At 38.5% G+C, this 14602-nt stretch overlaps 1 protein-coding gene across 2 annotated transcripts in view; it reads right to left on the minus strand.

Moving 5' to 3' along the window:
• The window catches only part of MYO1E (myosin IE), a 60645-nt gene extending 46498 nt beyond the window's left edge, over positions 1-14147 (minus strand). Inside the window, exons 1-4 of one of the 2 annotated variants that reach the window (XM_035336229.1) lie at positions 14037-14147; positions 5728-5871; positions 2920-3009; positions 1881-1975 (exon numbers count right to left, since the gene is read on the minus strand). In XM_035336229.1, coding sequence (XP_035192120.1) covers positions 1881-1975; positions 2920-3009; positions 5728-5871; positions 14037-14132 — 425 coding nt within the window. In that variant the 5' untranslated portion in view covers positions 14133-14147. Of the gene's footprint in view, positions 1-1880; positions 1976-2919; positions 3010-5727; positions 5872-8850; positions 8899-14036 lie in introns of those variants that run through there. The other variant, XM_035336230.1, reaches the window with a different exon arrangement.
• Positions 14148-14602: the final 455 nt, after the last annotated feature.

The raw sequence follows: 14602 nt of genomic DNA on the forward strand, positions 1-14602 counted from the left end.
GAAATATTGGAGGTCTGGGATGTTATTTTGTACAAAAATCAAAATAAATCTCATTTTTACTCATTCCTAACAGGTCTGAATTTGACCAAATGGTATTAGTAACTTCATCATGGCAACAGGCATCAACTTTCCCCAAAAGATGACAGCTCAGGGATCAGTTTAGAAATACGAGAAGCACGAGTATGAGCTCTGGGCTTTTTAAGTTACAAGGCACCATGTAACAGCAGCCTAGAAATAGGGAAGTCCTTGTAGGACAGCTCATGTCCACAAACTCTTAATGCCTGGCTGACCTTCCTAAATGTAAAACCAACAATTTCTGCATACCTACATGCACTTTTTACTAATACTAAGAGGGACATCTGTCGGTTTTTCCAGTGTAACCAACCTGTCACCCAGAAATGCTCTGCCTGGATGACCCCCAGGCATAGATCCAAATAACACAATGAATGTAACTTACAAACAATTATTCCTCACAAGATCTCTAGGCAGCTCATTAGGGAGATATGTAAATATTATACCTGTTTTCACAATGAATCATTCAGCAGGGTACGGGAAAACTTGCACATGGAGCACCTCCACGTGTAAGATCCACTCACTAAACCCCTGTGTCTTTATATTACTGCTGTAAAACTGAAATTAGCAAGTGGCTGGTGAAAGGGCATTGAGGCTTAACATCAGTGACCCTTCACCATTTCCCGGCAGGTTCCAGCCAGCAGTAAGTTACATGGCATCAGATCGGATCACGGACATCCTGCCCTTGGGGCACACAGCCACCCCAGGGAGAAGACCAGAGAGGGTCCCCCCGACAAGGAAAAACACTCAAGTCTTGAAATCTCTTCTGTTAAATTCAGCAGCAGTTAAGTTCATAGTGATGTCTCTCTGAGTGTTCTGAAGAGAAATGATAGAAAGCTTAAGAATGGCTGTTATTAATAAAATAATGGCTGTTTAACTTAAGAGAATTTTTTTCCATATCTTTCTTTTCCCTGCTTCTTGATTGATACAATCCCACAGGCCAGTGATCTCCAAACTTTTTTTTGACTGTGCACCCAACCAGTAAGAAATTACTGAACACACACACTCCCAATATATATAATTTAATTATTTGCAAAATATATAAAAGTATTTGGACAACACTGCCATATGCAGACTGCGGTTCCAGGTGAACTACAGTGAACCTCTTAAGTTTTCCATTCAAGAAGGAAAATATTTAAGAGGGATAGTGTACCAGCTCAAATATCCTGCAGTTCTTGCTCTCTGCACACTTTCTTTTATCATAGATCATATATCAACTCACAGATGAGACCAAAGCATACCTCTGCACCCAAAATTCACTGTCCCTGTGACTTAAGTAATGCCTATTATTAAAAAAGCTCAGTAATAAATTCAAAGTGAATTCCCTCAGCCTAATAATTAAAATGGAATAATAGTGAGGACAAAATTAATTTGCTTGTATCTCTCTTCTCCTTTTGTCTCTGACTGAATACAAGGAAAATTATAAAATGAACAAAAGTGCATTTATTTTAATGGGGAAAAAAAAGAACTAAACCCAGAGTATGTTAATGTAGTCAATGTGAGCATTGGATTTTGCACTGCCTGTGGATGCTATAGCTGTTAATCTGTACCTCATGTAGTCATTCAAGCTACTGCAGATTTGATATTGGGCATGAAGCAGAGGGAAAGCAATGTTTTGTTAAGCTACCAGGATTCCACTGGAAAGCAAAAGGGAGGGTCAGAAAATACTCAGCTATCCTAGAAAACCCCAAAATATTCAGTGGTCATAGACACAGAAGGTTTTTATTAGTATAATAAAAAATAAACTTTTCCATTTCTTGAAGTTAAAACAAAAAAGAACAACATTTTTTTGAAGATCTTTTTCTTACCTAATAATGACACACTGATTTTCTCTGTCAATAATCATGTTTCTGTACATGCTGTCTGCAAGAGCATAAATATGTGGTGGGTTTTCATATTGTGCCTAGAAAGGGAAACAGAGCATAGTTTTTTCCAACACAGCATTAGGCAATGCAGCAAGAGCAATATAAATTTTTATTTAAATTGGAAGAACTATTTTCCTGAAAAAAAAAAAAAAAAAAAAATTCTTTATCCCACTTTACACTGAAGATCCTGAGGAATTTTTTTGCTTGTTTAATAAAAACAAACCAAAGCCTCTACTTTTGTTACTGATCTTTCTCTCATCTATAATTTTCTCCTGAAGTATTGTAAACAGTCTGGTCTAAAAATAGGCCGTGCTTGAAATACATTACTTGTCGAAGAGAAACTCATATAATTTCAGCCTATCCCACCAGTGGTCATGTGCTAACAATACACTACCTAAGCCACTACACAGAGCCCGCTGCTGTAACGGCCTCATTTTCATCCACTGCACCCACTCAAACCGAATGGTTTCCCTAGTCTTCTCTCTGTGGGCATGTGAGCAGAGCAGGAAACTGCCTTTTAACTCCCTAACGGCCTTGTGCTGCTCACTCTTCAAGCAGTATTTTCACAACTGGTATCTAATTTTGGCATCTCGATTTCTTACTGTTCTTTTCCAGTCTGAGGGATCTCTTCCCATATTCTCCCAATCCACTATGGCCATTTTGTATTATGCGCCACACTTTAAGCACCCAATAGCTTTAAAACTGCCTTTGCAGGAGGAGAGGCCTGTCAAGGGGAAAAGCCTGGTATGGATTAGAGTTAATCTATGCAAGTATTTTCTTAAGATACTAATTATATGTTCTGGGGAATTCAGTTTGAAGACTCAGTATATGGTGATGGATAACAGCCAATATCTCTCAGCTGATTTCTCTAACACCACACACTACCAAAACCCAGAAACAAATGCTTTCAGGAGTTTAACCATGTAGAATAATATTTACATGCCTGCCAATACTGTAGTACATTAGAGACTGCTTTACTTACGGCTCCTTGGTACATCTCGATTTCCTTTTCCCCAAAATATGGCATTTGTTTGAAAGGATTCACGGAGATTAACACAGAGCCAATATATGTCTGTATTTAAAAGCAGTTAAGGTAACTACAGCTTAAAAAGTATTATCTCACCTCTAGCGACTGCCCAACAACCTTTCCATATATTACACAGTAGTACACAGATTCAAATAATACAAAAAAAGAAACACAGCTTAAAACAATTATTAATAAAAATTAAATTAGAAGGCTTACAAGAATATAAAAATACCATTCAGGGGGATACTTTCATATTATCAAAATATGTATTTTATGACAAGCTAAGTACAGGAACATGTATTACAGGCCCAAATCCAGTACTCTTTGAGTAAAAATACAGAAAGGAAATGGTATATTTGAACTGCTTTGCTCCTTTGCAACTGAGATCGTGTTGCTAGTATTGAAAAGATTGTTTTGACCTTTGCAGAATGAGCTGTACTGACACATTCTGATCTCACAGAGATTGTGCTGAGCATGCAGACAGTTGGATCAGCCTGGGCTGAGCTGAACTGGACAATTACTCAGCTGCATGTACAAGTCCGGGAGCTAAGGGAATTAGGTAATTCAGTTACATGGTGTTACTTTATGAACGTAACTATTAACAGTCTGTACAAGTCTTATCCTGCAGGCTGTGTAAGAAGACAGTTCCCAGAACTCTTATCCTGCAGGCTGCCCTATAAGATGACAATCGGTTACAAGCTATTATTATGCCCAGAAAGCTTTTTTTGCCGCATTTTGAGTATTAGCGTTTCACAGTTCTGCACCGAGCTGTACACGTACCTACATGCAGAAAATATTTTAGAAACCTTTAATATCTGAATTGTTATATACATAAATGAAGCAACTGATACTGCTTCACAGGCAGGACTGGTTCACGACTTAGGAGTTGACAGTGTAATAATAAGTCCAAAATACTGTACTGCTGGTTTCATTGAACAATCTGGAATTGTTCATGGACAAACTTACTATTTAAGCATTCCATACAGAAGTAGGAGAATTAGAAATTTATCCTGCTGCATTACCCTACAAAATAACCTACTGTCTTGGTGCCAAGCACAAGACAGTATCACGTTAGTTGGAGAAGAACTATAAATCAGTGAACATCACCTCTGTATTGTTAATTTGCAATGTTTTCTTCATATATTTTTAAAATTTATTTCAAAGAAGATTAACAACATCCGGGTCAAAACAAGCATTCACTGTATCAGAATGAACATCTGAAGTGATAGTTTTCTGTTGGTAAACAATACAAGCATTTTCTGGGAAGAATAGTTATCTCTGCGCAGAGTGGCACTGAGAAATATTCATTCATGGGGAAACATAAGAACAATTGAAAGATTCAGGAGATGATCTCTAGAATAAAAATCCTGCACAGAACTGCAAAAGGATTCTTCTTCCCCGCACAGAAGAATCATAGCGCTTTTAAAAGAAGACTCTTATACCTCAGTGTGACCACCATTCCCCTTGGAAAACACACTTAATCCTGCTTCAGTTAATAGACTATGTTAATTTCATTTTTTTGTAAGAAAAAAGGCATCAAATGGTTTCTTCAGCACTGAGCACTGAAGGCTGTGAATGTAATGAGTGGAAGATGCAGGGTTCCACAGGGACAGAAGTGTTAAGTTTACTAATAGGATGAGAACTATAGGTTGCCCCAATATTATCAGTTTGACAAATTTGTCACATTCCTGTAATGCAAAATGGTGTGGTAATTTATTGAACAGAGGATCCAAGACCATGAATGCACACCTATTAAAAACTTATACAGTCTGGGATGGAAATGTCAGCATAGCTGCAACATTACTTATCCTCTATCAGTCCTTGCTGAAGCAAGCTGCCACTTAGCTCTTACCATCTGAATATATTGACTTAGCCAGGAGGCGTTACATATTTATTTTTTTTAGCAGAAAAGGAGAAAAAGTTAAATACTTCAAGGAAACTGTTCACAAGATACTACTAGGAAGTATGAAAACATGGCTAAAGCAGAAGTAACAGTATCATATGGACTAGACTTCACAAAATTTCTTACTGTAGCTCATGTTATGTTGTGAAAGCTAAAAATGAAACAGTGTCTAGTGTTTTGTCTCTAGGAAGTCTTTTCATATGAAATTAAAAAAAATGGGTGCTAAAATCTGTTTTTCTTGCTGGGTTATATGTTCAGGTATTTAAATCTTTCATGTTTTCAGTAATCACAGTAAAAAAAAAAAGAAAAAAAAAAAAAAGAATGGAAGTGCAAACACTTTAGATTCACAGATGTTCATCTGGTCATCTGTTTCCATCAGTCCACGATCCACAGTATTAAGAATTCTAGAACAAGTTGTAAACAGCATTATGTCACAGAAGAAATGCTATTTTGAAATTGTTAGATTTTGATAGGTATAGACAACAACATAATCTCAAAACACATATATAATGCTTAAACATATTAATTCTTGATCATTGAAGTAGCATAATTGCACCTGGCTTCAGAGGTCACATGGATATATAAATACATGGAGCTACAGGCCTATCTTCAACAATGGCAAGAACACTACCACGTAGCAAAAAGACAACATAAAAATGTTTTTCAGATCTTAATTTCAAACCTTCAGATCTTAATTTCAAATTTCAAAATTTCATTTTCTGTACTCACAGGTGCACTGTCATATAAAATGCTCAGGATCCTTGACGAACCTACTTAAACAGAATACATATATACTACCAGTCTTGTATTGCCTCAGTAAGTGCACAGGGCCCAAATAACGGTAGTAGTATAAAGGATACAAAAATATAGTCATCCATGTATCGCTTCTTAAGGTTCTCCACTATGGAATCCTCTGTGATTTTGGAAAGAAGGACCATATCGTCCACTCCACTGTGTTTGACATTGTGGCTCTGCCAGTGGTATCTGTAGTGCCCTTTGCTGCCCTGCAGGAAAATACAAGAAGCATAAAAAAAGTTACTATATTTCTCATGAGCATTAGGTAACTGAAAACAATCCATTCAAATTCCAAATTCCAAAATTCCTCACACTGAATTCCATCCCTTGATCCAGGCATTACAGAAAAGCAAACACAAATGATGTCACCTTACTCATCTCTGAACTATTAATTAAAGCATCACTGCCCTCAAAAGTTAGAAGGTAATTTCATGGGGTTTTGTGACTGTCTGCACACTGAAGGGATTTCAGATGTCAGATATTTCTAAAACCAGCAGAAAAAAAATAAATATATTCCAACTGAGATGCAGTCATTGGAGGCTAAGGATGCTAAAATTAGTCTCCTACAGTGCAACTATTAGTCGTGAGGATAGTTAACCGCCTGAACTATATTAAACAGGGATGCAGTGGATTCTCCTTCCTTTAACAGTCTTTTATGTCAAACGCAGACATGCGACGTTACTCAAATAGAGGCTCAGCCTGATGCAGAAACTATTCAGTGATGTTCTGCAGATTATGCTGTGCAGCCTGACAAGCTGCATGTCTTAAAGGTCCCTTTTGATCTGTTAGTCACCATGCTTAACTGACATCTAAATAGATATTCTCTCCCCACACTTAGAGACTATTTCAGGATGCTACTGAAAACTTGTGACATTTCAATTTGCAGCAGTTGAAATCAATTTTTTTTTATTTTTTTTTTTCCCAGCTGATTTGAACAGTAGTTGGGTTCTGTGGATGCACCCGTAGGCAGAATTAAATCCTGTCAAGACGCAATGCAGCTATAAATCTGTTCTTTAATCCCAAAACTACTCCTTGCAGGGGGAACTACTCCTGGCAGGGAATTCTCATGGAGTTCAGCCCTCTTGCATTTTTATACTCGAATTTTTGTTTGTACAATACTGATATTAGTAATACTAGAATTAATACATTTTACACTGATAAATTACCAGGTATGCTGTCAAGGAAGACGTGGCTAACAAAACAGCAATTTGGTGTACTCTTCCCATTTTCTAACCTTACAATTCCAAACAATGAGATTTAGCTGCTCTGCTTTTATGGGATCAAGTCATATTCATCAGAATACACGCAACTTTTTATGAAGTGTTTCGCAGAATAAAATAATGCCTAATCATACAGGGTAAGAAAGAAAATGTAGGTACTCCATAAACTTTGGCTGCACTCAAGTATTTTGAAATGGGACATCAGCAACTGACAGAGGTACAACTTCTGTGTGCACACTTCTACACCGGATAAAGACCTATGTGATTGTACAGAGGTGCAGAATGGCTTCCTCGTGTCGACAGTCAAGCCCTTGTACTAATACCAGGCATAGGAGTGGGAGCAACAAATGGAAGCAGGGGAACACGGGGTTCTTATTTTATGCTGGGTTGGCTGCAAGTACTCATTAAACTAGTCTCAGAGTATGTTTTCCCCCAAAATTCAGTGCATCAATTGTGAAAAGAAAAAAAATGAAAGTAAAAACTAACAAGGACACAATTTAATGCATAATGTGCATAAAGTACATTAGCAAGTGGAGTCAAGCCTGTAGGTTGGCCTCATCTCAGCTTGATTAACTGACATAAGAAACAAGGACCAACTGGATTTTTATCTCAAAATAAGTTAGTGTGCACTAAAAACAGATCCGTTTTCCTGCTGCAGACAGCACGGGACTTCTAGGCTTTATGTGTGTGTTTTATTAAGTCCCCAGCCATTGCTGCCACTGGTTCAGCTATATCACTGCTAACAATACTAAATCATATTTGTAGTCTTTAATGAAAAGAATGCTTTTAAATACAGGATAGCAAAGGAAAATATGTCTGAAAGCACACAATCTCAGCAATTCTCCTGAACATAATAACCTTACACGAGCATAAACAAAATGATCTTCAAGCTCTTTTAGTTTGTATAAGACTTGTCAGTTTTATATTTGCAAAATGGAAGCACTGAGAAAATGAAGGAACCAACTGATTTTTGGAAATTGTTATAAAACACATGACAGAAAAATCAGTTGAGGGTCAGGTTGTTTGAGAAAAGAGAAGTCCAGCAGAAATGCATAATTTCCTTCAGTGGAATAGCCTTCCATCGGCTATTTGTGATATTACACTTGGAAAAAGGGACTGGCAGCATGGATAAAAAAAAAAAGGTGTAGTATAAAAATAAACACACAGAATGACATAAAGCTATGCAGAATGTGGTTTAGCATCAGAAAATCAAATAAGCTACAGAAAATAGAAATGAGATGGTGGGAGAAAACCAAGCTCCCATTGGAAATTCAGTGAGAAAAGGACAAAGCTCACAAAGCTAATTGGATGTATGGAAAACGTGCACGCAGTTCACACAACAGCAAGCTTCATAAAAGTCAGTGACTGTTGGTTGACTGTGAGTCACACACTGCCAGGCCAGAAGTTTCTTTCTAAAAGCAATGCAAACCAGCAAAAGGCAATGCCAGGAAGGCTCAGCTTACCTCGAGAGCTGCCCTCCCCAGCGCTTACGCTGATTTAATGTGCAGCTGTAATCAGATCTGACTCCCACAGTACTGTACACAAATGCAAAAGGCAGCAGAGATGTAATAAAAAAGCAGCAGCCTAAATATCCAGGAAGCCAATTGCACTGAAGAGAGCCGACAGTGGTAGCACTAAGTAGTTCACAATAATATTGTCTCACATTTTAAATAAGTTTCTATTGGTTTCTATTAAAGAAATTTCTATTTCTGTCCCTATTTCCTTATAGGAAACTATATGGAGAAGCAGCAGACCATTGGCAGACCTTTGTCAGACTTTTCCTGGGGATCCAGAAATAAGTCCAAGCTTTAGCAGTAACTAATTTCATTTGTATGTTTAAGCTTTGTTTTCACCCTCTTTTTTTTTCTGAGGAGCCTAGCACCAGTAGGATGGCCACACGTAGTGCCTAGCACCTGCTCAGTCTGGGCAACAAAACAGGGAGTGCTGTTCCTACAAGGCACCACCTACCCCCAAGCTCTTGTTCTTCCAAGCATGAACCATAGAATGGTGTTAGAGTCTGACGCGAATTTATCAGCCTCAGCCCCCTCCAGCTGGTACTATAGCCACGTCCAGCTAACAGTTAATACTCTTCTATTGTTCTGAAATAAAATAAAAAAATCTTCCTGTCATAAACCAACCGAACAAAGTCCACATCACAGCAATTGTAAAGGAACTCTTCACACCTCTCCAACACTGCACACTTCCTGGAGGTCAAGCATATATATTTAAAAATTAGGATGTTTTTAATTGCATTTTCAAAACTTGTTCAAGAAGCAAATTATAGAAATGTACTTTAAATGTCTCTCCCAAAACACTATCATATGTGGAAGCCTTTCCATCTCAAAATTATACTTGATGTTTGTAATAAACAACTCAGTTAAAACTGAAGAAGTGTCATCTCTGACGAGGTATAACTACAATTATTTTCAGATTCATACAAATAATACTGTAATATACACACACAATGTAGACTTTTAAATGATGGCTTCATGTGGTACAGTAAACCGAGTTTGTAGAAAGCTGTACAGACTTAGCAAAACAGTAAGTAACCAGAAAAAGAACTTCATAGGCAAGGATGGCGATCCCTCACAAATTAATCCTAAGGAGTGATATTGTTCCCTTACAAATGAAGGGGCACGGGCAGTGGATGGAAAAGGATCTGCTCATGGAATGGAGAATTCTAAGGAGTGTATTATCAGGCAGGAAAACTTAGCATGTCATCACATCATATAGTTAGCCTCGTCTTTCATTCTTTGAAGGAGTAACAAATAAACCAAGAGAGCTGAGCACGCATGTTGTAATAACAATAAAGAATATGGGTAGTAAGGATTTTGGAACAATGGAACACGGCACGCAGGTACTAAAACTAAGGAAGGACATAGGTGGTAATGATCACAGAGCACTGATTCATGAAGTTGTAAGTGCTTTTCAGAGGCGGACAGAAACATTGATTCTGTCTGGCAGGAAGACAAACGCTGATCAAACGTAGTCCAAAGTGAAATTTCTCATTTCTGATTCTGCTGCACTTCCAGGAGCCAGTATCTCTATATTATTTTAACTATGGAGAGAAGACCCAGACAAATTACACTTCAGAATACAGTCTTTCTGAGTTTTGGTGCTACACAGATTTAATTTCTATAGCCTCTGCAGACCAAAGCAAAAGAGCAGAATCACTTTTAAATAGGGGCTGTACTAATGTAGTTATTTTGTTAGCCTAAATTTAGAAGTTAGATTTAATCAGTGTCTTCACTACCAAAAAGTATGTTTTTACTGTGAAATAACTAGGTAGGTTTTGGTATTCTGTTGTAAAAATACAGGCAAAGTGAACTACGCTGAGCAGGGAAGGGATATGGATTGCAATACATGACTTCTGACCTCCCTCAGCTGGCACATTTCAAACTCAAATGATTTGTTCTTATTGGATATTTCTTGAGAATTTAACCTTTATTTCAGCTACAGCTTTCTATCACCTGCATAAAAATGCAATATTCTAATCTGGAGACAATTTAAATCCGAGCTACTTACCTGGTGTCCACCTTAACTTGACCCTGCTCTGCGAGGAGGACCCAAACTGATTTAGCCAGCTGCTGATTGTCCTGTGCAGCCCTTCACACACCGCCCTCTGCCTCCACCCGCTCCCGAGAGAGGCCAGGTCTCCCACAGTTGACCTGGGAGAACAAGGGCGGCTGGAAATGCTCACCTCAGTGCCAGTGAGGACCCAATAAGTGAGCAGAGCTGCACTGTGGCACGGTCAGATCCGGGCTAACAGAGGCTCAGGGCTGTCTGTGCACCCCCGGGCTGAGCCACACATTTAAAGGTCAGCAAACCACAACCCGGCCTCAGGTTTTCTTAGTGAAAGATGTGCTCAAACTGTACAATAAATTAGCCAACACAAGTCTTTGTGTCAGCACTAACAAAGTGTAAGCAGCTGGAAAAAGACAAGCTTGGCAGACTAGAAAAAATACAAAAAACCAAAACCACCTCAGTGGCTTGCAAAAAGCCCCCAGCACCGCCTGGTGACAAGCCCCAGCAGTGGAAACACAAGCAGGGCAGAACAACCCGGCTGCCAAGGCTCCTGCGGGCTCCTCTGAGGGCTGCAAACCCCGTGCTTCAAGTTGCGCAGGGAACGAAGGCTGGGCTGGCAAAGTAGGAATTAAAGGCATGTGCTGCCTGCTGTCAGCTGTTATTATTCATTTGGTTGCTGTTTCAGGCTCAAAATCAGATCTGCTTTGCAATCTGACAAGAATAACATTTATGAGTCACAAGATGACCCCGTGAGCCAAAAGCCTACTGTTTCACAGCCGTCCCCTCAGGAGCTCATATCCACGGTCACAACTGGCTGGTAACAAGGAGCACTGTCCTGCAGACCTCCACAGTTTTACCATCTTCAGCAGCAAAACAATCAAGACTCTAAAGAGCCTAAAGAGCCTACTGTCAATTTCCAAATTTCTCTTAACACCCACTTGGTAACAGTTTAAGACAATTGCCACAATGACACAAAGAGATACAAACATTTTACTTAGCAAACAAGTAAACAGCACTAACCATCCATGTCCAGGGGATTTCATCACGTACTGCTACGGCAGTGCTGGAGATAAAAAACCTTCCTATGTGCTAACTACTTTCTAGACCTTCTGTACTAATTTTGGTACGATATGGTTAAAGCACAGTATTGTTTTGTTCAGAATGAATAATAATATTGATGAGACATCTATTTACAGAACTTCTGTTGCTGCCCTCCACCTTGTGTTACAATAGCAACTGTTGTTTTCTCATTTTTGCCTTTATTGTTGTTTATACATTTTTACATTATCCTAAGCAACACGTATTTGATGTAGCTATAAAAAGATTGAGTCATGTTGTGTCACAACAGGGTTTTCTTTTAACTGGAAAAAAGCAAATATTTTTGTATTTCAAGCTGTTTAAAAATAGTATATCTAAAAATAAAGCGCTAAAAACAAGGGATCAGAAGACTGTATATTCTGAGAAAGTGCCTTGTATCTCTCTCTCCCCCTCTCCCTCTCCATCAGCACTGCCTAAAGGACAACTTACATATGATACAAAATCATTTCTTGGTTCCCACAAAGGGAAAAATTGCCAGCCTGCACTCCTGACTGCTTTTTTCAGTAGCTAACATTCATCCTCCATCACGGCGCAGAAGGGACTCAGCCTCCATGAGGGAGTGCGAGTGTCAAATGATGACAAGCGTGATCTTTTCTTTCCCTTTTCAGGTATTTTCCTATTTACCTATTCCAGTCAGAGTGCTATTGCATAAAATCCTTGTAGTTTTGGAAGTATTTGTCTCCACTCAGATTAGTATCATCAATACGCTAAATGACACACAGTTATCATCTTAACTCAGAATACTGAAAAACCATTTACTCTACACCTGACATCAATGCTTCTGCCAATGGAGGCGTACCACTACTCTCATACATGCGTAATTCACACTAGTTCTTCCACCTTACAAACAACAACAAACAAAACAACAACAACCAAAACACGCTGCCAGCTTTTTGCAATACCATCCACCTAAACAGTAAACATTTACAATCTAGTGACAGGAATCTTTCATGTATTTCTATGAAGTGAAACAGTCTGCCGTTCTCAGTAGAAAATATTTCATAAAAGCTCAACTTGAATTTCAGTTCTTGATTGGTGAAATTAAAATTGAGAAGCCATAGTAGGCAAGTGCATCAAAATAGCTCTTGTGTATGTAATGTTTGAGGAAACAGAGACATTAGAGTTTAGACCACATTCCAGAGACTAAATTAAAGGAAGACAGAAGCAGTAGCTAGACGGACAAAGATAAAAGGCAAATGATTTAAATTAAATATGACAGAAACATTAAGGGAGAAAAAAGGCAGTACTTAAATATTTGAGAAAATAGCAAAGCAAAAATATTTTTGAAAAGGTTATTTTTAAAAACAGGTATAGATATTCTGCAGAACAAATAAGGATATGAATGAACTTAAGAGCAGATATGGTAGCATATATTAGTTTTTGATACAACTTACACAGAGAGAGAGTAGGCAGTCACCAAAAAGTGTTTAATGAACTGTAAATTCATGTTTGTCTATCCCACAGCTTTTTGGATGGCTGTGGCCTAAAGTTCCAAGAAATAATCTTCTCAGGAAAATGCAATGCTGTTGAGTATTTAATATGGTTGATTTAGTCCTGAATGTTCAATGCTTTACTTGACCTACTGAGTAAACCCCAGAGGTGTTCTGTATTTCACCTGTACACCATGGCATAAGTAGCTAAATCCCCTGCGACAGTGATGGATTATAGACAGGCCTTGCAATGGTAAAATTTAGTCAGGCTGTACATATCTGCCATTCCAATCATCCGATCACTGAGCAGCATCCATTCACACAGACTCCCAATCTCTAAATTGTACATGCAGTTTGCACGGTATACACTTATTATGCAAGTTAAGAAAATGCAAAAGAACAATTACAGCACACGTTTCACCTTGGCTGTATTTGTTCTTTACAGATGATATTTTCTGTCCCTCTTTTCCATTTAAAACAAGTTTAAAGAGGTTTTGTGCAACCAACCATCTCAAATGCAATACTACAAAATACTGTATATTTTAACCAAAACTTGTTATCACAGTTCCAGAGTATGAAAATTCATTTTTTCAACTGTACAATATAAGGGTATCTATATATACGTGATATATACGTGAACTTTTTCTTACTTTCGCTCTCGTTACAAAAAAGGACAAGAGCTCATTCATTCTCCTGACATCTCCCTGGAAAAGGCATGTTCTGAGACTATTTCAGTATCACCTCTCCCAAAATACTACATAGTAACTGGGATCTCAGAGGCAAAAAATCACAAGATTTTCTATAGCTGGAATGCTCCCAAATGCTTCACCCCTTCTGGAACAAAACACTTTTTTTTTTTCCCTCCCTTTATTTCAGGCAACAGAAAACAATTTGTCTATAATGCATTTATTCCAAGTCTTCCTATGTGTGTCACATTTATGAAAATGTATTATGGTCTTTGATTGAAATACATAGTTTGAAAACCTCAATAAATACATTTAGACAAAATGCCACAAGACTCTCCTTTAGCATCACACTGAAAATATTTTTCCTTGATCATCCTGAAACTAAATACGGAACTGAAGTCAAGTGGGAGCTTACCATCTGGTTTCCAGAGAGAAGACTTTCAGAACAGCATGACTCAGAAGCTCGACACATGGACCAGTGTCTTGCACATGCACTGCCAGAAGACAGCATTTTGATGGTGGTACATTACTGTGTACTGGTGCCAGCTGAAGTTTTTGGAGAAAGTAAAACCAGCGGCATATCGCAGTAATGCCACCACAAGCCTGTCCTGTTCTGGCTGATGTTACTGCTTGTTTCCCTTCCCCCATCTTCCAGCTTTTGGGATCTCAGGCCCTTAGCACCAAAACACTGTTCACAGGCCACAGCTCACCCCAGTGGATTCCTTTCTGCTCAGTCACTACCCTATCTGTATATCTACAAACAGCAATAGGAAGTTGCTTTTGTTTTCCCCCTCCCATTGACCCTTTTGTTTCATGATAAAATCAAGGTATTTGTTTTTTCCACCAGACTAATACTGCTGAGAGTTAACCTGAGACCTTAAAGCCAAAGCCTGCCCCAGATGGTGCTGTGGATGATGGCTTTGAGATAGAGGGTTTTATTAGGGAAATGATTTCTCTGCAGCCTTGGAGCCTGCAATTACC

Source organism: Oxyura jamaicensis, chromosome 10, assembly GCF_011077185.1.
Source record: "Oxyura jamaicensis isolate SHBP4307 breed ruddy duck chromosome 10, BPBGC_Ojam_1.0, whole genome shotgun sequence".
Lineage (NCBI taxonomy): Eukaryota > Metazoa > Chordata > Aves > Anseriformes > Anatidae > Oxyura > Oxyura jamaicensis.